The 27,652-nt window shown below is 37.1% G+C and overlaps 1 protein-coding gene and 1 long non-coding RNA gene across 3 annotated transcripts in view; one reads left to right on the top strand and one right to left on the bottom strand.

Annotated features, from left to right (window-relative positions):
- The window catches only part of LOC138855222 (uncharacterized), a 202,825-nt gene that overhangs the window by 123,022 nt on the left and 52,151 nt on the right, over positions 1-27,652 (bottom strand). The window lies entirely within an intron of this gene.
- Positions 1-27,652, top strand: part of Mocs2B (Molybdenum cofactor synthesis 2B) — a 41,299-nt gene that overhangs the window by 1,293 nt on the left and 12,354 nt on the right. Inside the window, exons 2-5 of one of the 2 annotated variants that reach the window (XM_070103393.1) lie at positions 31-160; positions 1,648-1,769; positions 3,132-3,379; positions 26,312-27,075. In XM_070103393.1, coding sequence (XP_069959494.1) covers positions 41-160; positions 1,648-1,769; positions 3,132-3,379; positions 26,312-27,075 — 1,254 coding nt within the window. In that variant the 5' untranslated portion in view covers positions 31-40. The remainder of the gene's footprint in view (positions 1-30; positions 161-1,647; positions 1,770-3,131; positions 3,380-26,311; positions 27,076-27,652) is intronic. The other variant, XM_070103394.1, reaches the window with a different exon arrangement.

Here is a 27,652-nt window from a genome sequence, read left to right as displayed (position 1 = left end):
ACCAGAGTCTGTAATAGATTTTTTCTTTAGGTTAGATATTATGGACTATATACATCTAACTCTGGATGCTCTTTCTGTGGACAAAGTCACATCTCTGGTTACTGATCCCTCCTGTGGCGCCATCAGTGTTTTTATTGGAACTACACGTGACACATTCCAGGTAATGTGATCTTTATAATTCTTTTTGGTCTTTATGTTTGTGGAAAAGAATCCTCCATAAGCCATGTGTGTTGTAAGAGGCGACTAGCCGGGAGCAAGGGGCTAGTAACCCCTTCTCCTGTATAAATCAGTAAATGTAAAATGAAAAACTTGTTTTTCTTTTAAGGTCACTGTGCCTCGATGGGGTATGGCTGGTTAGTTGAAATATAAAAAATATTTTTTTTATATTCTTTGTTTATTGTGTTCTGTTGCTTTTAACATTGCCCACCAATGTAAACTGAAACAAAGAAGGAAAACATGTTTACCTGGAGTTTACCTGGAGAGAGTTCCAGGGGTCAATGCCCCTGCAGCCTGGTCTGTGACCAGGCCACCTGGTGGATCAGAGCCTGATCAACCAGGCTGTTACTGCTGGCTGCACGCAAACCAACGTACGAGCCACAGCCCAGCTGGTCAGGTACCGACTTTAGGTGCTTGCTCACTTATTCCCTAGTTTTTCTAGAGATACATTAACTTCACAATTCAAATGTTCCACCAGACTGAAAAATCTCCACCCATCCTTCAGTATGTCTGTAATCTTAAATCATTTTCTTTATATCTTTATAAGCCATATGATTTGTAAGAGGCAACTAAAATGCTGATAGCAAGGTGCTAGTAGCCCCTTCTCTTGCATAAATTATTCATTGTAAAAAGAGGAAAAGCTTTATAAAAGGTTTTCTTACTTTTTAAATTACCTTGCCTTGGTGGGAGATGACCAGTATGTTAAAAAAAATTATTTATGGATAAAGTTATTCATTTTAACAACATAATCTTGAACCTATTTTACAATTTCATTTAATAAAGAGGCCCTCCAAAAGGAAATAAAAAAAGACCTTATGTTAAGAATAAAATCTATTCATATAGTATTAACCAAAAGGACTTGGGTTTGATTCCCAGGTAGGGCAGGACATATGGGCAAGTTTTCTTACACCTGCCCCTGTTTACTTAGCAGGAAAATGGCACATACTTGGATGTTAGCCAACGGTTGTGGATTACATCATAAGGGATAGTAGTACATGTATACCTTAGGGCTGGCTCTTGAAATGAGCGGAGTTTCGGTAACGGCTTTTAGCCAGTAAAATTAAATTGCGTAAAACTAAATATTTAGTAATGTTACAGGGGATGATAGAGCAAAGGTCAAAATGGTAAACATAGACTAGAGGAAGTGTATTTAAATACTTGAGAGTAGCTAAAGAAAATATAATTATCATTTGTCAATGCTCAATAATAACCCACACGGAGACAGAAAGTCAGAAGATTAATTGGTCTATAAGTGGTCGGAATTGGAGTACAGTGTAATGTGTTCTTTTGGAAAGACAGTGCCAGAGGGAGTGATAGTCACCCTATATCCAATTTCCGAAACTTTTTTTTTAGACTATGTACAATGCAGACTGCTAAAAATTATTAATTACTTTGTCTCCTAATTTTAATTGTAATCATTTATCTTTTCAGGGAAAAAATGTTATAAGACTTGAGTATGAATCATATGAGGAGATGGCAGAAAAAGAGATGCGGAAACTGTGTAAACAAGCTAGAGAAAAATGGCCTTTGAAACACATAGCACTATATCATAGGTAAATATTATATTGTAAATGTCCAGGCTTTGAAGCACACTTCACTATATCATAGGTAAGTATTATAAATCTACATGCTTTGAAGCACATACATTTACATGGTGTACAAAGAGTGTCAGAGGGTCAGTTCTCCATCTGCTAAAAGCAAGACAGACTCTACACTTGCAGCCATGTATGACTGTGCTCCTTATTAAGTCAAAAACTGTAGCAACTTTTATTAGTCAAGTATTATGCTGTAATAATTAAGTACAGTTTTTAAAGTGCATTGCACTTGTAGTATTTAATCATTTAGCACTGTAGGTTTACTGAAGTTTACTTTGAATTAAGACTTGTTAGTTTGAATATATAAGGGTCTACAATGAACAGTCAATATATATTTCAAGATGTGGAGCTTTTTATTATATCTGTTAGTCTATATATTCATTGTAGAAGAAGATTCATGTCTGTGTAGGTTGTTATAAATCCTGCCCTGTGTCGTGTCTGATGCAGTCAGATGGTTAATGCATTACATGTATGTGAATAGTTTCAAATATTCCCTAAAAGTTCTTCATTAAGCTTTGTAGTATTGAATTAAATGAAATTTATATAGCTGGTATTGATGCAACATTTGCATGATGGTAAAAGTGTTTCTTTTTTTGAGTCTATCTTGGTGGGAGACAGCCAGTGTGTTAAAAAATATTTATATATTTCAATATACAGAATTTTTTGTTACTGTGTATCTATTAAGCATATAGTATATATTCAGTATAGAAGAAGAAGAGGATCCATTTCTGTGTAATTATTAAATACTTAATATTTTTTCTTAATGCAGTAGTATGTATTTTTGTGAATACATAGTTCCAATATATGTTCCATTAAAAATTTCCAGGAAACCTCATGATACTGTGCTAAGTACCATTGATTTCAATACTCTTCATAGAATATTAAAAATTTGCCAGGATTTTGAATTCAGAAGAGAAGCTAAAAATAATTCAAGTGTCACTGTCTTTATGCAGGTTCTTTGTATGTGAATTGACTTACAAGTGATGATAAACACAGGGTACATGATGAAAGGATTCAGAGAAACTAGTTAGCTGGGCGTTGGTGGCATAACCCACTATAAAACGCTGTTTGCAATGCATGCAGCAAGAAGCAATAGAACAGTACGACTTGCAGGATACACACACAGTAGCAAGACTGACAGGCAATACAAAAGACGATAGTGATGCAATCTGGTATCTTTCAGAGGTAGGAAGTACATTGTCTGTACTCTGAAAAGTGGGGTGAGGATGTTCCAGCTTGGAGGGTCATTTGAATTGTGATGTTTGTGCACTTCTGGCAAGTGGGGCCCTCCTGTACTGAAAAATTTCTGTTTGCTTTCAGATTGGGTCTAGTACCTGTGACAGAGTCCAGTGTGATTGTAGCTGTTAGTTCAGAACATCGCCGAGAGTCTTTGAATGCTGTGTCCTTCCTTATAGACAGCCTGAAAGCCAATATTCCCATCTGGAAGAAAGAAGTTTATAATGATGGCAGTGGTGACTGGAAACAGAATAAAGAGTGCATATGGGTAAGAAAGGAAGATGGCACAAGCAGCAACATCAAAGCGAATGAAGTCATCAATAACAACAAAAGCACGTAATGTTGGATTTTGTATGTTTTCAGTGTAGCAGCACTGCTCTTCTATTGACCTGATTAGTGAGAATGTTTTAACACTGCTGTTTATGTATTAATGTTCTTTGTGTATATATCTTTAAAAGATATACAGTGCCTGTTTTCCACATAGTTTGCATGTGCTGAACAGTTAGACATGCATATCAGTCTATGTCCAGTGGAAATTTCTGAGCCATAGACATGGTTATTGACTAATTTTCAATTTATTATTTTTTACACAAATAACCCACATGTAGGCGAGAGCTTATGACAACATTTCGGTCTGACTAGGACCATTTACAAAGTTTGTGTGACTTCATAAATGGTCCAAGTTGGACCGAAACATCGTAATAAGCTTCTCTCTCCTATGTGTGGGTTATTGGTTTATTGTTCCAGTAACAGTATTGTGTCTCTTTTTCTTTATTTTTTTTTTTACTTCAATGTGAGTTCTCAAATTCTTACTTTTATAAGTACTGCATTTGTACATACTGTATATACTACTTCAGTTAGGACTTGAAAGGCATATAGCAGACCTGAGAGAATTAATATACAGGTGTATATATTTTTTTTAAATTGAGTACTGTACAGTATAAGAAAATGGCACAAGTAGAGGTCACAAATATATATACCAAGATATCAGCTAAATTGATACCACTAAAGTTAAAGTTACACTTTCATCTCTCTTAAAACATCTGTATGTCTGCATCTTGTAAACAGAGTTGGGCTTGTTGTTAAGAAACTCTTTTTTCTTAAAGAGCCCAGAAGTTGTGCTCTAATTCTTATCTTTCTCCATTCTTGATTTGTTGAGGATTTAGAAGTTTTCAAAACTGGTGACATACACTGCAATTTCAAGCTTGGGGAAGTGTATTGGACTTGTATTTTTAAATGTTGAAATTAATGAAGCATAAAGCTTACTTCAGTAATTTCATGATTACTATTTTGAAGGTTTGAATTTACATAAAACAGTTGTGAAGTCAAATGTCTAGTATTACAGCCCTGGGTCTGACACGTGTTAAACTGTGGATTTTATCAGAGCACAGATGTGATTTATTTGGCAGCACCCAATCCTGAACTGAGCAGCTCATATCTTTTTTCTTATGCCTGTTGATACTCAAAATGAAAAAACCATCACTAAATCATGATGTACAAACTTGCATGTATACTATGGTATTTTTATCTGCTTCCTCTTTCACTCATGCCTCATTGAGTGTGGAAGTGAAATACCAGGTGGATTTTCAATATTGAGAACCATTGGCTATGTTGTATGATGTCAAGATGTGCATGGGTCCTGCATACACAGCATTTTGAACTCGTGATCATGTAGGATACCGAAGTATACTAGAACCATCTAATGTGAGCATTAACTCCTTCCTTCCACCTCTCTCTACTGCTGTCTCTATCCCTGTCTCACAAAATATTTTTGCTCTCTTCACTTCACTTAGTGCTAAATTTTGGGCACTGCCTTATATGGAACATTGAAGTGGAGATGCTTGAATATATTCCTACTATACTTTATTTCTTGAAACAACTTAAAAATTGTGGTAGCTGTTATGGTATATTACAGTTGGAATGAATCTTTTAATAGAGTGAGTTGTCAAATCTGTTGTAATTTTATAAAATGTTCAGTAGTATTTAGTATATTAGCAGAAATGCGTCCACAATAACTGATAAACAAACAAATTTAACTTTTATTGGCTTTAAGTGGAGTGTGCTAGTATGTGATACCTCTATGCCTGTTCTTTAAATAGAATAATTTTCCTTAATTGTTAATACATAAAGGCATACCTCACTAATACGGCGCTTCACTTAAGAGTGCTTTGCTAATATGACACTTTTCAATTACATATATGTACTATGTATTTTTTTCGTCAAACCGACTATATACAATGGAACCTTGGCATTCGAACTTAATTGGTTTTAGAAGGCTGTTTGAGTGATCTGTTCAAGTACAGAACAGATTTTTCCCACCCAATTTTCTTTTTGGTTGGCTGTTATTACTAACCCTCTTAGGCCCCATGGTGACTTATTTATACAAATGATATAAAAAAACACCAAAAAATATGGAGAAACATAAAATAGTTTACAGTGAAGTTCTGGCTGGTCATGTTTGTTTGGTCGAGTGCCAAACAAACGGTTGACTAGCGAGCTATTTGTTTACCCAACAAAGCGTTTGAATACTGAATTGTTCGAGTACACAGCTGTTTGAGTACCAAGGTTCCACTGTATAATGTATATTGTTTTTTTAACACGCCAGCCATTTCCCACCAAGGCAGGGGGACCCAAAAAAGAAGAAACAAAAGCATTTCTTCTTTTTACATTTAGTAGTTTATAAAGGAGAAAGGGTTAGTAGCCCCTTGCTCCCTTCAGTTATATTTATGTTTATTATTTTTGGCTGTGATGTGCACATCAGGTTAGCCATTCAGTACCGTAGCATTTTTTATTTATTATTTTTATTTTTACTTTTGATAGTGCAAACATGGCATGTGAAAAAAAGCTGTGATTTACTTTAAGGTGATATTGGCTTTTGGGCAGTGGTCTGTATTAACAAGGTATGTCTGTACTGGAAAATTACCATGTTTATAGGAATTATGTTCTGGTGGACCCTAGGCGTGTGGAAAATCAGGTAAAGTACAGTGCTCTTTAACACCCGAAATAAGAGTAATTTATTTTTTACCAATTTCCTATAAAGAGAGCAGATCTTCAAAATTTCTTGCTTGATTTTTTTTGTAAATGAAAATTTGAGTCTTCTAAACATTCAAAGAATTATCACATGCTTTATCAAAAATCAATGTGTATAAACTAAAAAATTAATAATTTTTAAATGTGAAATCAGTCTTCATTACAAACTCTCCAAAATAATTCATCTCTTGACACAATCATATAAGTCATGACCTGATAAAGATCTTAATAGATTGGAATGTTCTCCCAATAAATACTTGTTCTGCAATGTGGGTGTATTTAATGTCATTTTTTGCAGTTATGGAAGTGTGTCTTATAATTTCTTTTTATCCTCTTTTGTTTTTATCCTCATAATTTTGGCAGTTTTAAACTGTAGTATTGGTGCCTCTCTGGCAAGACAGTGATGGAGTGAATGATGGTGAAAGTGTTTCTTCATTTTTGAGTTGCCCTAACTCTGTGGGAGATGGCTGGTTTGTTAAAAAAAAAAAATTCATTGCCCATGAATATAAATATTGTATGTAGGAGTCTGCTCCTACTATGTCATAAGCATAAGAGGTATTGCACAGAAGAAAACAAGCTCCACTTACAAACAGAGAGAAATGCAGGCATGGGGAGATCGGAGCTATAAAGCTCAAGTTGTCATATTTTGTTATGGGACTCTGAGTTTAACTTACAGGTGCAGAAAACATTATCTGCACTTTACCACTGACAGATGAAACATCAAGGAATCAGTTCGTTCAGTAACTTGTTTGGCCGTGGTGGCACTTGTTCTTTTCAGCTGCACAAAACTTCATGTACTAGAACTGATATTGCATGATGTGAATGATTTAGAAAGCCAACAAGTTGAAGAATTAGGCACTCTTGCTAAGTGTCTAATTCTTCAACTGATATGGTTTGTAGCAATGATCCTGTGTGGGACTCCACTAGTTTTACTTGTTTGTCCTGACATTTCTTCACTCACTGTAACTGTCTTCTGTGTGTAGCGAGATATCTAATGAGTTAATATCAGAATCATATTGTTGAGATATATAAATTAGTAGAAATAAAGTTCAGAGTTCAATTTATATATTTTTAATTACATTTACCTTTTAGTTACCTTAAATTTGTTATGTGCAATAATAACCCCATATGTTCTTAGTTTGTAGTATCCGTCCTTGCAAGATTTAAGCTTCTCCAGGTGAAAAATAAAACCAAAACATACATACATACATTTTTTTTTTTTTTTCAACAAGTTGGTTGTCTCCCACCGAGGCAGGGTGACCCAAAAAAGAAAGAAAATCCCCCAAAAGAAAATACTTTCATCATCATTCAACACTTTCACCACACTCACACATTATCACTGCTTTTGCAGAGGTGCTCAGAAATACAACAGTTTAGAAGCATATACGTATAAAGATACACAACATATCCCTCCAAACTGCCAATATCCCAAATCCCTCCTTTAAAGTGCAGGCATTGTACTTCCCATTTCCAGGACTCAAGTCCGACTATATGAAAATAACCGGTTTCCCTGAATCCCTTCACTAAATATTACCCTGCTCACACTCCAACAGATCGTCAGGTCCCAAGTATCAGTCGTCTCCATTCACTCCTATCTAACACGCTCATGCACGCTTGCTGGAAGTCCAAGCCCCTCGCCCACAAAAGCTCCTTTACCCCCTCTTTCCAACCCTTTCGAGGACGACCCCTACCCCTCTTTCCTTCCCCTATAGATTTATATGCTTTCCATGTCATTCTACTTTGATCCATACATACATATATATATATATATATATATATATGTGTGTGTGTGTGTGTGCGTGTGTGTAAAGGTAGAAAGTTGAAAGTGAACATAGAAAAGAGTAAGGTGATGAGGGTATCAAATGATTTAGATAAAGAAAAATTGGATATCAAATTGGGGAGGAGGAGTATGGAAGAAGTGAATGTTTTCAGATACTTGGGAGTAGACGTGTCGGCGGATGGATTTATGAAGGATGAGGTTAATCATAGAATTGATGAGGGAAAAAAGGTGAGTGGTGCGCTGAGGTATATGTGGAGACAAAATTGCTATCTATGGAGGCAAAGAAGGGAATGTATGAAACTATAGTAGTACCAACACTCTTATATGGCTGTGAAGCTTGGGTTGTGAATGCAGCAGCGAGGAGGTGGTTGGAGGCAGTGGAGATGTCCTATCTAAGGGCAATTTATTATTATTATCACACTGGCCGATTCCCACCAAGGCAGGGTGGCCCGAAAAAGAAAAACTTTCACCATCATTCACTCCATCACTGTCTTGCCAGAAGGGTGCTTTACACTACAGTTTTTAAACTGCAACATTAACACCCCTCCTTCAGAGTGCAGGCACTGTACTTCCCATCTCCAGGACTCAAGTCCGGCCTGCCGGTTTCCCTGAATCCCTTCATAAATGTTACTTTGCTCACACTCCAACAGCACGTCAAGTATTAAAAACCATTTGTCTCCATTCACTCCTATCAAACACGCTCACGCATGCCTGCTGGAAGTCCAAGCCCCTCGCACACAAAACCTCCTTTACCCCCTCCCTCCAACCCTTCCTAGGCCGACCCCTACCCCGCCTTCCTTCCACTACAGACTGATACACTCTTGAAGTCATTCTGTTTCGCTCCATTCTCTCTACATGTCCGAACCACCTCAACAACCCTTCCTCAGCCCTGTGGACAACAGTTTTGGTAATCCCACACCTCCTCCTAACTTCCAAACTACGAATTCTCTGCATTATATTCACACCACACATTGCCCTCAGACATGACATCTCCACTGCCTCCAGCCTTCTCCTCGCTGCAACATTCATCACCCACGCTTCACACCCATATAAGAGCGTTGGTAAAACTATACTCTCATACATTCCCCTCTTTGCCTCCAAGGACAAAGTTCTTTGTCTCCACAGACTCCTAAGTGCACCACTCACTCTTTTTCCCTCATCAATTCTATGATTCACCTCATCTTTCATAGACCCATCTGCTGACACGTCCACTCCCAAATATCTGAATACGTTCACCTCCTCCATACTCTCTCCCTCCAATCTGATATTCAATCTTTCATCATCTAATCTTTTTGTTATCCTCATAACCTTACTCTTTCCTGTATTCACCTTTAATTTTCTTCTTTTGCACACCCTACCAAATTCATCCACCAATCTCTGCAGCTTCTCTTCAGAATCTCCCAAGAGCACAGTGTCATCAGCAAAGAGCAGCTGTGACAACTCCCACTTTGTGTGTGATTCTTTATCTTTTAACTCCACGCCTCTTGCCAAGACCCTCGCATTTACTTCTCTTACAACCCCATCTATAAATATATTAAACAACCACGGTGACATCACACATCCTTGTCTAAGGCCTACTTTTACTGGGAAAAAATTTCCCTCTTTCCTACATACTCTAACTTGAGCCTCACTATCCTCGTAAAAACTCTTCACTGCTTTCAGTAACCTACCTCCTACACCATACACTTGCAACATCTGCCACATTGCCCCCCTATCCACCCTGTCATACGCCTTTTCCAAATCCATAAATGCCACAAAGACCTCTTTAGCCTTATCTAAATACTGTTCACTTATATGTTTCACTGTAAACACCTGGTCCACACACCCCCTACCTTTCCTAAAGCCTCCTTGTTCATCTGCTATCCTATTCTCCGTCTTACTCTTAATTCTTTCAATTATAACTCTACCATACACTTTACCAGGTACACTCAACAGACTTATCCCCCTATAATTTTTGCACTCTCTTTTATCCCCTTTGCCTTTATACAAAGGAACTATGCATGCTCTCTGCCAATCCCTAGGTACCTTACCCTCTTCCATACATTTATTAAATAATTGCACCAACCACTCCAAAACTATATCCCCACCTGCTTTTAACATTTCTATCTTTATCCCATCAATCCCGGCTGCCTTACCCACTTTCATTTTACCTACTGCCTCACGAACTTCCCCCACACTCACAACTGGCTCTTCCTCACTCCTACAAGATGTTATTCCTCCTTGCCCTATACACGAAATCACAGCTTCCCTATCTTCATCAACATTTAACAATTCCTCAAAATATTCCCTCCATCTTCCCAATACCTCTAACTCTCCATTTAATAACTCTCCTCTCCTATTTTTAACTGACAAATCCATTTGTTCTCTAGGCTTTCTTAACTTGTTAATCTCACTCCAAAACTTTTTCTTATTTTCAACAAAATTTGTTGATAACATCTCACCCACTCTCTCATTTGCTCTCTTTTTACATTGCTTCACCACTCTCTTAACCTCTCTCTTTTTCTCCATATACTCTTCCCTCCTTGCATCACTTCTACTTTGTAAAAACTTCTCATATGCTAACTTTTTCTCCCTTACTACTCTCTTTACATCATCATTCCACTAATCGCTCCTCTTCCCTCCTGCACCCACTTTCCTGTAACCACAAACTTCTGCTGAACACTCTAACACTACATTTTTAAACCTACCCCATACCTCTTCGACCCCATTGCCTATGCTCTCATTAGCCCATCTATCCTCCAATAGCTGTTTATATCTTACCCTAACTGCCTCCTCTTTTAGTTTATAAACCTTCACCTCTCTCTTCCCTGATGCTTCTATTCTCCTTGTATCCCATCTACCTTTTACTCTCAGTGTAGCTACAACTAGAAAGTGATCTGATATATCTGTGGCCCCTCTATAAACATGTACATCCTGAAGTCTACTCAACAGTCTTTTATCTACCAATACATAATCCAACAAACTACTGTCATTTCGCCCTACATCATATCGTGTATACTTATTTATCCTCTTTTTCTTAAAATATGTATTACCTATAACTAAACCCCTTTCTATACAAAGTTCAATCAAAGGGCTCCCATTATCATTTACACCTGGCACCCCAAACTTACCTACCACACCCTCTCTAAAAGTTTCTCCTACTTTAGCATTCAGGTCCCCTACCACAATTACTCTCTCACTTGGTTCAAAGGCTCCTATACATTCACTTAACATCTCCCAAAATCTCTCTCTCTCCTCTGCATTCCTCTCTTCTCCAGGTGCATACACGCTTATTATGACCCACTTCTCGCATCCAACCTTTACTTTAATCCACATAATTCTTGAATTTACACATTCATATTCTCTTTTCTCCTTCCATAACTGATCATTTAACATTACTGCTACACCTTCCTTTGCTCTAACTCTCTCAGATACTCCAGATTTAATCCCATTTATTTCCCCCCACTGAAACTCTCCTACCCCCTTCAGCTTTGTTTCGCTTAGAGCCAGGACATCCAACTTCTTTTCATTCATAACATCAGCAATCATCTGTTTCTTGTCATCCGCACTACATCCACGCACATTTAAGCAATGTGCAATGTGTGGTGTAAATATTATGCAGAAAATTCGGAGTGTGGAAATTGGGAGAAGGTGTGGAATTAATAAAAGTATTAGTCAGAGGGCTGAAGAGGGGTTGTTGAGGTGGTTTGGTCATTTAGAGAGAATGGATCAAAGTAGAATGACATGGAGAGCATATAAATCTGTAGGGGAAGAAGGCGGGGTAGGGGTCGTCCTCGAAAAGGTTGGAAGGAAGGGGTAAGGGAGGTTTTGTGGGTGAGGGGCTTGGACTTCCAGCAGGCGTGCATGAGCGTGTTCGATAGGAGTGAATGGAGACGAATGGTATTTGGGACCTGACGATCTGTTGGAGTGTGAGCAGGGTAATATTTAGTGAAGGGATTCAGGGAAACCGGTTATTTTTATATAGCCGGACTTGAGTCCTGGAAATGGGAAGTTCAATGCCTGCACTCTAAAGGAGGGGTTTGGGATATTAGCAGTTTGGAGGGATATGTGGTGTATCTTTATACGTATATGCTTCTAAACTGTTGTGTTCCGAGCACCTCTGCAAAAACAGTGATTATGTGTGAGTGAGGTGAAAGTGTTGAATGATGATGAAAATATTTTCTTTTTGGGGATTTTCTTTCTTTTTGGGTCACCCTGCCTCGGTGGGAGACGGCCGACTTGTTAAAAAAAAAAAAATACATATGTAGATTCTCATTTGAATGCTTGATAATTTTATGTGATTATTAATTATTGCATAAGGTTCAATTGTTATGGTTCAGTTTTTTATGTAAAAAGTCCTCATTAGTTGAATAAGTGGGCCTTGTGTACAGTCGTTCTTGCAAATTCATGGGAGTTGCTTTCCTAGAAGTCCTGCAGAATTGAGACCACAAATAATGCAAAATTAAGACTGCCTAACAAATTTTGTTTCAGGGTTGGTTTTTTGTGTTTCAGAGGTCATAACTCTAGTAGGTCATTGTATTGAGTTGGTGAGCACAATTGAAGCTGTTCCTAGGTTGTTCATCAGTAAATATTTGGGTAATCAAAAGCCACAAATAAGGATGACTCACGAAATCGTAATGACACGATTGCAAACAAACCATACCCCGGCCGGGATTGAACCCGCGGTCAGAGAGTCTCAAAACTCCAGCCCGTCGCACAAATAGGGATGCCTGCAAATTTGTAGGGATGACTGTTATGTAGTTTAAGGTATTTTAAAGTTTGGTCACTAAAAATTTCTTACTAATAATTTTTGTTTTGCATGGGATAGTTTTGATACGTTTAGCCAGTATCTAAGAAGCAGCATGATCACATAAACTTACTAATTATTCCATATTATCTTTCATATGAGGGTAGAGATTGTGTTAATAGCTGGTAACATTTTCATACAGGATATCTACTGAAGTTATTATAGAAATAGCCAATAATTTGTAAAATAACAGAGGTAAATGAAAATTTCTTCAGAGAAAAAATTTCACCGTTTCTCAAGTTTGATTTTTTCTGTTTTTAGGGTCAGACATTTTCATTATTAATTATGAAATGTAAAAAAAAAGAAAGAAAAAATTCTCCTTTTTTTGGGTCACTCTGCCTTGGTAGGAGATGGCCGGCATTCAAAAAAAAAAAAATCAATATTGGTAAAATTTGACTGAAACACGGCTTTGGCAGATTAGATAAAATAACATAGAAAATAAGCAGCAGCAGCAGCAAAAGGAAAACTGAAATAGAAATTGATATCACTAACACTGTAGAAATCTAACAGTTAAATACTAAGCCATGCAAGTGTTTTGCATCCTAATAACTGTTACATTTATTGTAAATTTAATAAATCTTTAATGTCACCAGATTTTGTTTAATGCCCTTAAACTCTTACTGATCTGTTATACAATGTTGCTCAAATTCTTTAACTAATTAAATACAGTACGATGGCCATACATTCTTACACCTATTCACTTAGATCTCAAAACACTGCAGTGTAATGCTGATGTTGATTTAAGACATTACATTGTTAATGCTGATACTGTTGTAAGAGACTGCACTGTTAATGCTGATACTGTTGTAAAGACACTTCTTGGAAAACTGTAACAAAACACGCTTGAATAACGTATGGAACATTTTGTCAGATACAGGTACTTGTAACCTCTAAATTTTAAGCTTAAAATAGTAACATTCCTAGCGAATTCAGAGTTAAATTTAATCATAATTCTAGCCTCTATTACATCATAAATTCCTTATTTTAAAGTTCCAAATTTACACTAAGACTTATTTTAATATTATAAATGTTCAGTTCTCTTGTGGGTTTAGTGCTTAGTTTTGATTATAATAATAAATATTTTCATTAAAATTTGGATTGCAATATTCTAGTGTTTTAAATAGTTCTGTTCAATGTCCAATTTATTTTATATTTGGAAATATAGGTATTTGTCCTAGATTTAGGCTGTGTGAAATGTTGTATATGAATGTAGACTTTTTCTTGTGTAATTTCAGTTCCATCCTTTTCTTCTATTTATTAAAGATAGTTCTAAAGTTTATTTTTATTAAGTACTCATTAGTACATTGTCAAAACCTTCCATTTTATAATTGTTTAATTTCCTACCTTACAAACACTTTCACCATCATTCACACATAATCACTGTCTTTGCAGAGGCATTCAGATATCACTCTTAAACAGTAAATATCCCAAATTCTTCCTTTAAAGTGCAGGCATTGTTTAAATCAATTTAAATCTTGCCCAAATGATTATCATGACATGAGTTTTGTGCATTAAGCCTTCATTGTTCCCTTACCTATATCTACTGTAACTCTTTGCAAGCAAATATCTGTATCTAATTAAAGTAGGTGTAGTATACAGTTTATGAATTTTTAACACATCAGTTGTTTCCCGCTAAGAGAGGTAAACCAAAGGAGGATACACATTCACCATTTGTTTGAAATATTTAACTTCCTCGTGGGATGACAGGTATATCTTGCTACTTTTACTTACACTTAGGTCACACTACATATGAATGCACAAACATATATATATACAGTGGACCCCCGGTTTACGATATTATTTCATTCCAGAAGTATGTTCAGGTGCCAGTACTGACCGAATTTGTTCCCATAAGGAATATTGTGAATTAGATTAGTCCATTTCAGACCCCCAAACATACACATACAAACGCACTTACATAAATACACTTACATAATTGGTCGCATTGGGAGCTGATCGTAAACCGGGGGTCCACTGTATATATACACACACCCATCTTGGTTTTCTTCTATTTTCTTAATAGTTCTTGTTCTTTATTTCCTCGTGTCTCCAGTGGGAGTGGAAAAGAATTCTTCATAAGTCATGCATCTTGTAAGAGGCAACTAAAATGCCGGGAGAAAGGAGCTAGTAACCCCTTCTTCCGTGTGAATTACTAAATTTAAAAGAAAAACTTTCGTTTTTCTTTTTTTTTTTTTTTTAGGTCACCCTACCTTGGTGGGATGTGGCCAGTTTGTTGAAAAAATGCTTGAGTTTTTTGTATTGTCTGATTTTTGCCAAACACTAAGCCAGGTATTTTTTTTAAATACCTCCTGTTTCCCATCAAGGTAGGGTGACTCCGAAAAAAAAAAAGGAAATGAATCCACCATCATTCATTCATTCAGAGCCCTATACCTCCTCTTTTTAAGCTTCATATTGAGATAATATGAGCAATCAAGAAAGGGTTGCTGCTTGAATCTGTTCTTGTTGTGCTTCATTTTTTTGTGTCTACCACATTTACTGTTTTCCATGAAGGTGACACAAAAAAGGAAACACATTCACCATTATTCATTCAATAGCTGTCTTGCCAGAAGTGTATGGGTATCATAGTTCAATTGACCCTCTGTTAATGCACTTCACTTATGTTGTAGGCTATATTCATTGTGACAGATGGCACAAAAGTCTCTTTTGAGAAGGTTGAATTGAATAGCAAAAATTCTGTTTGTAATGTATAAGAAACTCATCACAAAGGTGAAATATTTTTAAATGGGGAATTTTTTTTTTTCAACAAGTCAGCTGTCTCCCACTGAGGCAGGGTGACCCAAAAAGAAAGAAAATCCCCAAAAAGAAAATACTTTCATCATCATTCAACACTTTCGCCTCACTCATACATAATCACTGTTTCTGCAGAGGTGCCCAGATACAACAGTTTAGAAGCATTTATAAAGATGTATAATATACCCCTCCAAACCTCCAATATCACAAACCCCTCCTTTAAAGTGCAGGCATTGTACTCCCCATTTCCAGTACTCAAGTCCAGCTATATAAAAATAACCAGTTTCCCATATCAACAAATAGTTTAACATCTTGTTTTTTCTCCCCCTAACTATGGATTCCCATCCAAAGATGATTATGGTAAATGTCTTGATACTGTGAGTGACATACTCTCAGATGTGACTACATTATCAGTGAGAATAATAACAAGGACACATATGGGTTAATTAAACAAATGTCAAGAATCAGAGGGCCAATTACAGCCAGGTCTCAATGAATGCAAATAATTAATAAATCCTGTGAAGTAGTTGCATTATTCAAATTCCCTCAGCGCTGTATAGCCCTTGTGGCTTAGCGCTTCTTTTTGATTATAATAATAATTCAAATTCCCACAGTTTAAATTATATGTAATTTTTGTGCATGATTTGAAGAGTTTTGGGGGGGAGGCAAACAGGCATTAATTGATTTTGCACTAAAGTGAAATTTGCGCTACTCAAACTCACACTAATTGGGACCTTGCTGTATACTCATGTAATGACTGAATTACAGGAAGGCCCCGCTTTACGGCGTTTCACTTTACGGCGTTCCGCTAATACGGACATTTCAAATTATGACCAAAACTCACTATACGGCTCCCCCCACCTGACTTTCTAATACGGTCACCGTGCCCCACCCTGTTTGTTTACATTCTCCATGAGCTCAGTAAGCACTAAGTCTCTCCATTTTGTCTGGAAACTCCAAAATTTCAAATGTTTTTAAAAGTTATTTCATATTTTATATATACTCTGATAATTATACTTATGTATACCTGTACCTAAATAAACTTACATACATCGAGTCATTTAAATGTCGTATATTACGTTAATATACACATTTTCATTAATCCATCCATGATATTTTTTTCAAAATTATATAATAAACACGATGCATAACATATAAATAAGATAAATACACCCCATAGTAGAATAAATAAACATAAATGTGAGATGTGAGCAGACGACTTCCACAAGTGACGCCATAATAACAATACTCACCGAGTCTCATTAAATGTCGTATATTACGGTAATATACACATTTTCATTAATCCATCCATGATATTTTTTTCAAAATTATATAATAAACACGATACATAACATAAAAAGATGATAAATACACCCCACAATAGAATAAATAAACATAAATATAAGATGTGGGAGCCACATAACTTGTACAAGTGACGCCAAGAATAACATTTTCTCTAATCTAACATAAGAGTAAATGTGTTACTGGGGGTAACTGTAGAAAATTATTCCTTTCGTATGTATGTAAGTAAGTTTATTCAGGTATACACAAATACAGTTACATAGATTATCATACATAACAACATACGTGTAGAGAACCTAGGATAACCCAAAAAAGTCAGTGTGACTTATTTCCATTGCCTTCACTCAGAGCTTCATTTCTTCTCAAAATGATGTTACATGAGAATGGGAGTGTTCTTCTTTATTAATTCTACTGTATCAATGTAGAGACAACCTGTACACAATGTAACTTGTACACAAACCAGACGTGTACACTTCGTTTGTTTACAAAACTTACCTTCGCCTGGTTTGTTTACATAACTGCGCCTGCCCCCTCTCATGTATTCATTCTTTCTCTCTCTCATTTATTCGTTTTATCTCATTTACTTACTCCTGACCCTACATTAAGACTACAAATATTTTAAGGTAAGTAATGAGTGAACTGTATATACATTTTATCGCTCTGGGATGCTTAAATATCATAGAATAGTATGTGTGGGTGGGGTGGCCTGGTGAGGCTATTACAATACATACCACACTTGATTTCTTACAATAAATACTACTTGTCTCACCCTAGATTAAGACTATAAATATTTTAAGGTAAGTAATGAGTGCACTATGTGTGTATTGTACTTTTTTATTGTTTTTTGATGCCTGGTTCTATTGCTAACTTAATATATGTTAGTGTAAACTTGTTATCTAGTGTTTGTATGCATTTTTAAGTGGAAAAAAAGGGTGTTCCACTTTACGGCGGTTTCCGCTTTACGGCGGTAGCCTGGAACCTAACCCGCCGTATAAGTGGGGCCTTCCTGTATTATTTCAGAGGGAATTGTCTTGATGCTGGAGAAGAGCTCTTGATCCAAGTAACCAGAGCTATCCTTCCGTTCCTCATATCAATCAGATTACAGTATCTTCTGTTCCCCAGACACAGTATGACTGTGCCCCCTGAAGGGTGCCATGACCGCAGTGAAGGACCCTTCATCCAAGGAATTTTCTTTTTTTTTGGATTGAATCTGATAATACTGGGAACGGTTGAAATCCCTTGATTTATATTCCCTGGAATGCAGGCGAGAGAGATATATGACAATTTACATATGCTTGGAAAATCCTAGAGGGATTAGTGCCAAACTTGCACTTGAAAATCACTCCCTATGAAAGCAAAAGAATCGGCAGGAGATACAACATTCCCCCAATGAAAACCAGGGGTGCCATGAGTACACTGAGAGACAACACAATAAGTGTCCATGGCCCAAGACTTCAACAGCTTCCCAGCATACATAAGGGGGATTACCAATAGACCCCTGGCTGTCTTCAAGAAGGCACTGGACAGGCACCTAAAGTCAGTACTTGACCAGCTGTGGTTCTTAAGTCAGTTTGTGTGTGGCCAGCAGTAACAGCCTGGTTGATCAGACCCTGATCCACCATGAGGCCTGGACTCAGATCGAGCTGTGGGGGTGTTGACCCCCGAAACCCTCTCCAGGTATATCTCCAGTTAGCTGGACTTAAGTCCTGGAAATGGGAAGTACAATGCCTGCACTGTAAAGGAGGGGTTTGGGATATTGGTAGTTTGGAGGGACATGTAACCTGTCATATCTGAGTGCCTCTGCAAAGACAGTGATTATATATGAGTGATGGTGAAAGTGTTGAATGATGAAAATTTTTCTTTCTTTTTGGGTCACCCTGCCTCGGTGGGCAACAGCCGATGTCTTAAAAAAAAAAAAACTCCTGTTCTCCCAGGTGCTGTATGGCCCCTGTGGGTTTAGCACTCCTAATGAATGTTAAAATAATAACTAGCCTACAGAAGACTTTATTAAGCACTTAATAAAGCCCCTTGTAAGTGACATGTCATAATAAAAGGTCTTTTGTTTTAATATTAGTAAAAGATTAGAAAACTGAATTAACAAATAGAAAACAAAACTCGGCAAAAGAGCTTAAACTACGTTCATTTCAGAGTAAACAAGTTAACTGCAGACTCACTGTGAGTCAATTCAGTTTTAAATTGTTTAATATGCAAACTTTATTTTTTTCGTTGCTTAACAATGACTTCCTCTGCTGCAAGCATCTTTGTAAAACAATATCTGAGTCTTGTTGAGATGTGTGTTATGGCTGTTTGGTTGAATACAGGCGGCCTTGCTTTACAGCACTTCACTTTACAGTGTGATGTGTGTTATGGCTGTTTGGTTGAATACAGGCGGCCTTGCTTTACAACACTTCACTTTACAGTGTGATGTGTGTTATGGCTGTTTGGTTGAATACAGGCGGCCTTGCTTTACAACACTTCACTTTACAGTGTGATGTGTGTTATGGCTGTTTGGTTGAATACAGGCGGCCTTGCTTTACAACACTTCACTTTACAGTGTGATGTGTGTTATGGCTGTTTGGTTGAATACAGGCGGCCTTGCTTTACAGCACTTCACTTTACAGTGTTTTGCTAATACAGCAGTTTTCAATTATATTCTTTTTTTTATTTATTCAGACTTCCTATAATAAATATATTTACTAGGCACTGTAAGCTAAGGATGAAAATATTTTAAAGTTAAGTAATGTGTGTACTGTATCAACATTTTTTAGGCCTAGCTCTATTGATAGTGTAAACATGTTATGAGATTTTTATATACATTTAAAAGTGAAAAAAAAACTGCATTTCACTTTACAGCGGTTTTTGCTTTACAGCAGTAACCTGGAACCTAATCTGCTGTATAAGTGGGGCCTGCCTGTAATTGAAATCTGTCCTTTCCCGACCTTCATTCACAAAGTTTCACATTTCTGCTTTGGTTTTGTGCTCTCTCTTCCTTAATCATTCCTGGGTTCACACTGAAGCTCCAGGTGTGTACACAAATGGCCCTAAATCCTTTGATGAAGTAGGATAATTGGCTGTTTTCCTGAGTGTGTGATACAAAGATGACTCTTACAGTCAATTAATGTTTTACCAACAGAGTTACACTGTAAATATTAATGGTATATCAGTGGTATTACATACAGATGCTCCTTGACTTACAATGGAGTTACATTCCAACAAACCCAACGTAAGTCAAAAATATCACAAATTGAATATGAATTTGATTTGCTAAATAAATAAGTAAATAAATAACTAGTATCACTGAATTAGTAAATAATCAAATAATAAATACCAGTCTTGAAAAGTAATACCAGTATTGATAAGTAAATAAATGAATACAAGTTATGGACTTGACGCTGTTTAGTCCTTGTGGCTTAGCGCTTCTTTTTGATTATAATAATAATAATATGGACTTGATGCCTTCATGCTGGGTAATTAAGTTTCATCTCCAAAGTAAATGCTTTTGCATCATCATAAAGTCAAAATATCGTTAGTCGAACTATCATAAGTCGAGGAGCACCTGTACTGATAGACCACGGAATGGGTGGGATTTGAATCCATGGCAAGTGAGCCCTAAGACTCCAGGCAATTGTGGTCACAGTGGTGGCCCATGCTAACTTTTCTATGTTGTATAGAAATATACCTAGTTGGATGAATCGTATTGTAGCCAGCTGGTCCAATGGCTTACACACTGGCCTTGAGTTTTACCACTCACTTGCCATAGGTTCAAACCTCGGTTGTTCTGTGGTTTGTTTGCAATCGTGTTATTATGAGTTCATGAGTTATATACTAAGAAGTATGTTAATAAGATACCATATGTGGTTCATGGCATTTATTGAGAAGACATTCCATCTACCAGGGAATTTATCAGTTGATGAAGTCAGTGTTTTGGTCCATCCTGGGCCAGTGTCAGGTCACAACTGAGTGAGAAAAAAGGCCAGAAGACAAGATGGGAGGACTTGGCAATGGTCCAGGATGGACTAAAATGTTGTCATAAGTTTCCTCTCCTAGTGTGAGGGTTATGTGTAAATTGTTCCAGCCATGGTCTTGTGTATTTTTATTTTTCTTATTGCTGCTGTGTCCTCCACATTATTTGTTGATACATCTATACCTAAGTATTTGCTGACATCCATGCTCAAGTATCTGCTTATAGTATCCATACTCAGGTATCTGTTGATATATCTATACTGAGTTACCTGCTAACACATTTAAACTAGGCTGTCTGCTGATACATCCATGCAGAAGTATCTGCTGACACATTCTCAAGTATCTCAATACCAGTCCATTTATGTCCTCCATATTGTAATCCTTCCAATCTTGTGACTTCCAATCATCCATTCTCACTCCTGTTCGTATTCATCCCTTCAGGGTGGTACCTTAATTCTGTTGAAGGGTGTTTGATCAAAGGAATTTGACCTACCTTCCTTTTCCTTGGATTAAACCCAATTGTCTTCATTACCCAGGTGCTGTATGATCCTTTCAGGCTTAGTGCTTCCTCATGAATATTATAATAATAATAGTAATAAAGGGATTAATGGAAACCAGTTAGCTGGACTTGAGTCCTGGAGGTACATTGCTTGCACTCTGAAGAAGGGATGGGGATATTTGCAGTTTTGAACTGTTGTATTGGCATGCCTCTGGCAAGAGAGTGATGGAGTGAGTGATGGTGAAAGTGTTTCTTCTTTTTCTGGTCGCCCTACTTTGGTTGGAAGCAGCTGATATGTTAATAAAAAGAAATCATTGCAAGTAGTAATAGTAGTGGCAGTAGTAGTAGTAGTAGTATTAGTGGTGATGGTAGTAGTAGTATTAGTGGTGATAGTAGTAGTAGTAGTATTAGTGGTGATGGTAGTAGTAGTAGAAATAGTAGTATTAGTGGTGATGGTAGTAGTAGTAGAAATAGTAGTATTAGTGGTGATGGTAGTAGTAGTAGAAATAGTAGTATTAGTGGTGATGGTAGTAGTAGTAGTAGTAGCTATGATGGCAGGATTTATTGTTTTGAGGGGAATTCTTGCTAATACATAAGAGATGATGGAGCTGCCTTTGTTCTGTTTGTTTAGTTACCTGGAGGTTATTCCGGGGATCAACGCCCCCGCGGCCCGGTCCACGACCAGGCCTCAGTGATCATATGTAGAAAACAGCACTTTTACATCTTGCCATTTTGATTTTGTGAAATCTTGAAAGAACTTAGTGAGCTCTGTACTTACTTTCTTGCTCTCACCTGGACGCTTTCAAATTTCTTCTGTTAACACAGAGCAAGTCAGGCTGAGAGAGTAGTATTTGTATCTCACACTTTCCTAAGTGTGAGATACAAACACTCCAAATACTCCTTGAGCTGAATGACCCACACAGGTTTAGCACTTCATACAAATATACAAGGTATAATCAGTAATAACCCACATGGAGACAGAAACTCAGCAGATACTACATATGTAAATCCGTTATATCTAGCTCATACTTGATTCACTATTCTCAGTACTACTTTATTTGTTTTGCCTTTGTTTATGCCGATCATCCACTTACATACTTCAAAGATATCTCCTCTCATTCTACATCTGTCAAGAACATATGAAAGGAGGAACACTGCAGCATGCCTTCAGGCCCAAACTAGGCAGGTCTGCTGAAGAAGATCCCAGAAGGGGATCGAAATATACAGATCAATTAATCTTCCGAGTTTCTGTCTCCATGTGGGTTATTAATGATCATTGACAAGTGTTCATTACACTTTAGTTATCTATATGCATGGTATATTTATAAGTGAGCAAGGTAACATTTATGAAGGGATTCAGGGAAACTGGTTAGCAGGGGCTGGGTCCTGGAGTTGGGAAGTAGAGTGCCTGCACTCTGAAAGACAGGTGGGGATGTTACAGTTCAGAGGGGCATCTGAATGGTGATGTCATCATGCTTCTGGCAAGACAATTATTGAATAAATAACAAGAAAGTGTTTCTTCTATTTCAGGTCACTACCTCGGTGGGAGACGTCTGGGGCGCTAAAAAAAATAAATGCTGTAAATTATTTAACCCTTTGACTGTTTTGGTTGTATATATACATCTTACGAGCCACCGTCTTACGAGCCACGTATATATACTCATAAATTCTAGCGGCTTCAGATCAAGCAGGAGAAAGCTGGTAGGCCCACATGTGAGAGAATGGGTCAGTGTGCACCATATAAAAAAAATCATGCAGCACTTAGTGCATGATGAGAAAAAAAAACTCCGACCGTTTTTTTTAATTAAAATACTGAATTTGTGGTCTATTTTTGTATAGTATTTATGGTTGTATTCCCGTTTTCTTGGTTTCATTTGAGAGAATGGAAAACATATTATAGAAATAGAGGTGATTTTGATTGATTTTACTATAAAAAGAACCTTGAAATGGAGCTCAAAGTAGGGGAAATGTTTGATTTTTGCCGATGTTCAAAAGTAAACAAATGATGTCATTTTCCAATAAATGTCCAAGTAGCCATTCTAATATGCAGTCATGAATGGGTTGACATTATTTATACAATTATTACAATATTGCAGTAGTCTACATAACAGTAAATCTTCTATTTTTTGTATGAATAAAAATTCAAAATAGAAAGCAAGAGTAATATAAGAGGGGCCTGGAGACATGACTGATGAACAAAGAAAATGTTATTTTAGAGCCAGGAATGTCTGCATTGTTCATTCTGGACCCTATTTTGAAATAGTCACATTTTTTAACTTTTGTGAAATTGGCCAAATTGCAAATTTCTGACCACGTTATTGGGTAGTTGAAATCAGTAAATGGACAGTTTCTTGTACTCAATTGATAGAAAAAATGGAGTTCTAAAGAAATAGCTATGAGTTTGGTCGACTGGAACAATGGAATCAGCCGAAAATAGGGCTCAAAGTGGGCGAAATCGCCGATTTGTAAATGTCGCCGAGGTTGCTAACTTCGCGAGAGTGTAATTCCGTCAGTTTTCCATCAAATTTCATTCTTTTGGTGTCATTACAATCGGGAAAAGATTCTCTTATCAATTGATAAGAAAATTTTTTTTTTTTTTTTGAAAGTTTGCGACACCAGGAGACTCCTCAGGATTTGGGGTTGTGACAGTCAAGGGGTTAATTCTGTTTACAGGAAGGCCCTACTTATACAGCAGGTTAGGGTCTGGGCTACTATTGTAAAGCAAGAATTGCTTTAAAGTGAATCATAGCCTTTTTTCACTTTCAAATGCATATAAAAGCCTGATAACATGTTTATACTATCATATATTAAGTGAGCAATAGAGCTAGGCCTAAAAAATGCATATACAGTATACACAATGCATACCTTAAAATGCTTTTGTCCTTAGCTTATAGTGAGTGGTGAATATATTTATTATAGGGTGACCCCACTCCCAAAAATAAGAAGAAACCCATACACCATCATTCACTCAATTGCTGTCTTGCCAGAGGCATACTGACATCACAGTTCAGATGAATATATAGTAATTGAAATTCAATTATTTTTATTTCCACATGATTCATAGTTTGAACAAAAAATGGATGACAATAATGCATGTGGAAAGCCCCTGGTTATGTAGAGCATTTCAGGTGAGCTGAAACCTTACTGCGATTAAAATGACAGTAAACATTGTACATATATATATGTTCATATATAAAGACATTAAAGATGTACACAAAATAAAATTAATTCAATGAATGGCACAAACGTCAACATAAGTAGATAAAAGCATAGATTGGTATAACAACACAAAAAATTAGTTGGGCTAAAGTTCGTTCCAATAAGTTTTCAGGTACAGTTATTTGCAGCATTAGATGACACTCAGTACTACAATAACAGATTCTAGATGCAACAACCATTCCACATAACAAAGCTCACTGCAGTATATTATAACATCGGTACTCTTATGGAGAAGCAAAAGAACAATAAAGGGTTATTACTAATAGAGATAATAATAATAATTTATTCCATTTCTGCAGTATATAGGTAATGTAGTTTACATTATTTTTTTTTTATTAACACATCGGCCGATTCCCACCAAGGCAGGGTGGCCTGAAAAAGAAAAACTTTCATCATCATTCACTCCATCACTGTCTTGCCCGAGTGGTGCTTTACACTACAGTTATAAAACTGCATCATTAACACCCCTCCTTCAGAGTGCAGGCACTGTACTTCCCATCTCCAGGACTCAAGTCCAGCCTACCGGTTTCCCTGAATCCCTTCATAAATGTTACTCTGCTCACACTCCAACAGCACATCAAGTATTAAAAAACATTTGTCCCCATTCACTCCTATCAAATATGCTCATGCACCCTTGCTGGAAGTCCAAGCCCCTCGCACACAAAACCTCCTTTACCCCCTCCCTCCAACCCTTCCTAGGCCGACCCTTACCCCGCCTTCCCTCCACTACAGATTTATACACTCTTGAAGTCATTCTATTTTGTTTTATTCTCTCTACATGTCCGAACCACCTCAACAACCCCGCCTCAGCCCTCTGGATAATAGTTTTGGTAATCCCACACCTTCTCCTAATTTCTGAACTACGAATTCTCTGCATTATATTCACACCACACATTGCCCTCAGACATGACATCTCCACTGCCTCTAGCCTTCTCCTTGTTGCAACATTCATCACCCATGCTTCACACCCATACAAGAGTGTTGATACAACTATACTCTCATACATTCCCCTTTTTGCGTCCACGGACAAAGCTCTTTGTCCCCGCAGACTTCTAAGTGCACCACTCACCCTTTTCCCCTCATCAGTTCTGTGAGTCACCTCATCCTTCATAGACCTATCTGCTGACATGTCCACTCCTAAATATCTGAATACATTCACCTCCTCCATACTCTCTCCCTCCAATCTGATACCCAGTCTTTCATCACCTAATCTTTTTGTTATCCTCATAACCTTACTCTTTCCTATATTCACTTTTAATTTTCTTCTTTTACATACCCTACCATGTTTACATGTTATTAAATATTGTTAAGCATAAAAGAAAGCCACTAACATGTGGTACATTTCAGGCAGACTAATTCTTATGCTTATACTATAAGACTACATAAGAACTAGACATGGGTTATTAAGGAGTTTTTCAATGTACAAAAATGAGAGGTAGCTAAATGAACTGATTCAGTGATCTTCAGATGGGGTAAATGATTTGACTACAGTGTCTAGACAGTATTGGTAAACAATAATTGTGATGATTCTTATTATGCAAATATTTGTATTATTTTTAAGATTGTTTACATGTATCTAAATTTTTGTTTATAGATGACCTACCAATTAGTCATATATATTACATAGATTTTTTTTTTTTTTTCAACAAGTCGACCGTCTCCCACCGAGGCAGGGTGACCCAAAAAGAAAGAAAATCCTCAAAAAGAAAATACTTTCATCATCATTCAACACTTTCACCACACTCACACATTATCACTGTTTTTGCAGAGGTGCTCAGAATACAACAGTTTAGAAGCATATACGTATAAAGATACACAACATATCATACACAACATAGATGTATTCAATAATATATACAATATGTATATTCTTATACATGAATGCAATTATTAATCAAGTTTAATCACTAACAATAAAAATAATTCTCTTTCAGGAATTATCACTGATGGAGTTAAAGATGCAAATGTTGTGGCCTTTAAGAAAATTAAGAAAGCGCATCATCCTGTAGCCCAGTGTGAGAAACTGTTAGAAATGGGACAAAAATCTTCAGCTTCAGCTGCTGACAACGCTGCCAAATCAGCACCAACTTGTGAGAACACCTCAAAATCAGCACCAACTTGTGAGAACACCTCAAAATCAGCACCAACTTGTGAGAACACCTCAAAATTAGCACCAACTTGTGAGAACACCTCAAAATCAGCACCAGCTTGTGAGAACACCTCAAAATCAGCACCAACTTGTGAGAACACCTCAAAATCACCACCAACTTGTGAGAACACCTCAAAATCACCGCCAACTTCTGAGAACACCTCAAAATCAACACCAGCTTGTGAGGACACCACAAAATTAGCTCCATCTTGTGAGAACAACTCAAAATCTTCATTGCCATCTTCTGAGAACAGCTCAAAATCTTCAGCATCATCATCTGAGAACAGCTCAAAATCTTTAGCATCATCATCTGAGAACAGCTCAAAATCTTCAGCATCATCATCTGAGAACAGCTCAAAATCTTCAGCATCATATTCTGAGGAGAACAGCTCAAAATCTTCGGAAGAGAACAGCTCAGAAGAGAATCTGACTGCAGAGGAATCAAAAGATGAAATGCTGAGAACAAGAACAGAAACAAGTCCCGTGGGAATTAGACAATCCTGTTTGCTGGATCCAAACTTAGTTCAAATTGTTGCATCGAAAAAGGAGGTAATGCTCTAAACACTTCAGTATTTAACCCTTCAAGAAAGATGTGTCTTGATGTCAGTGGGGGGCTTTTGATCCAAGAAATTTTAGCTATCTTTCCCTTGGATTAATAATAATAATTTTTTTTTTCAACAAGTCGGCCGTCTCCCACCGAGGCAGGGTGACCCAAAAAGAAAGAAAATCCCCAAAAAGAAAATACTTTCATCATCATTCAACACTTTCACCTCACTCGCACATAATCACTGTTTTTGCAGAGGTGCTCAGAATACAACAGTTTAGAACCATATATGTATAAAGATACACAACATATCCCTCCAAACTGCCAATATCCCGAACCCCTCCTTTAAAGTGCAGGTGTTGTACTTCCCATTTCCAGGACTCAAGTCCGGCTATATAAAAATAACCGGTTTCCCTGAATCCCTTCACTAAATATTACCCTGCTCACACTCCAACAGCTCATCAGGTCCCAAATACCATTCGTCTCCATTCACTCCTATCTAACATGCTCATGCACACTTGCTGGAAGTCCAAGCCCCTTGCCCACAAAACCTCCTTTAAAATTGTACAATTTTAAGTGCAT

This window comes from Cherax quadricarinatus, chromosome 85 (genome assembly GCF_038502225.1).
Source record: "Cherax quadricarinatus isolate ZL_2023a chromosome 85, ASM3850222v1, whole genome shotgun sequence".
In the NCBI taxonomy this organism is placed as follows: Eukaryota; Metazoa; Arthropoda; class Malacostraca; order Decapoda; family Parastacidae; genus Cherax; species Cherax quadricarinatus.
This window is presented reverse-complemented; position numbering and strand designations above follow the sequence as displayed.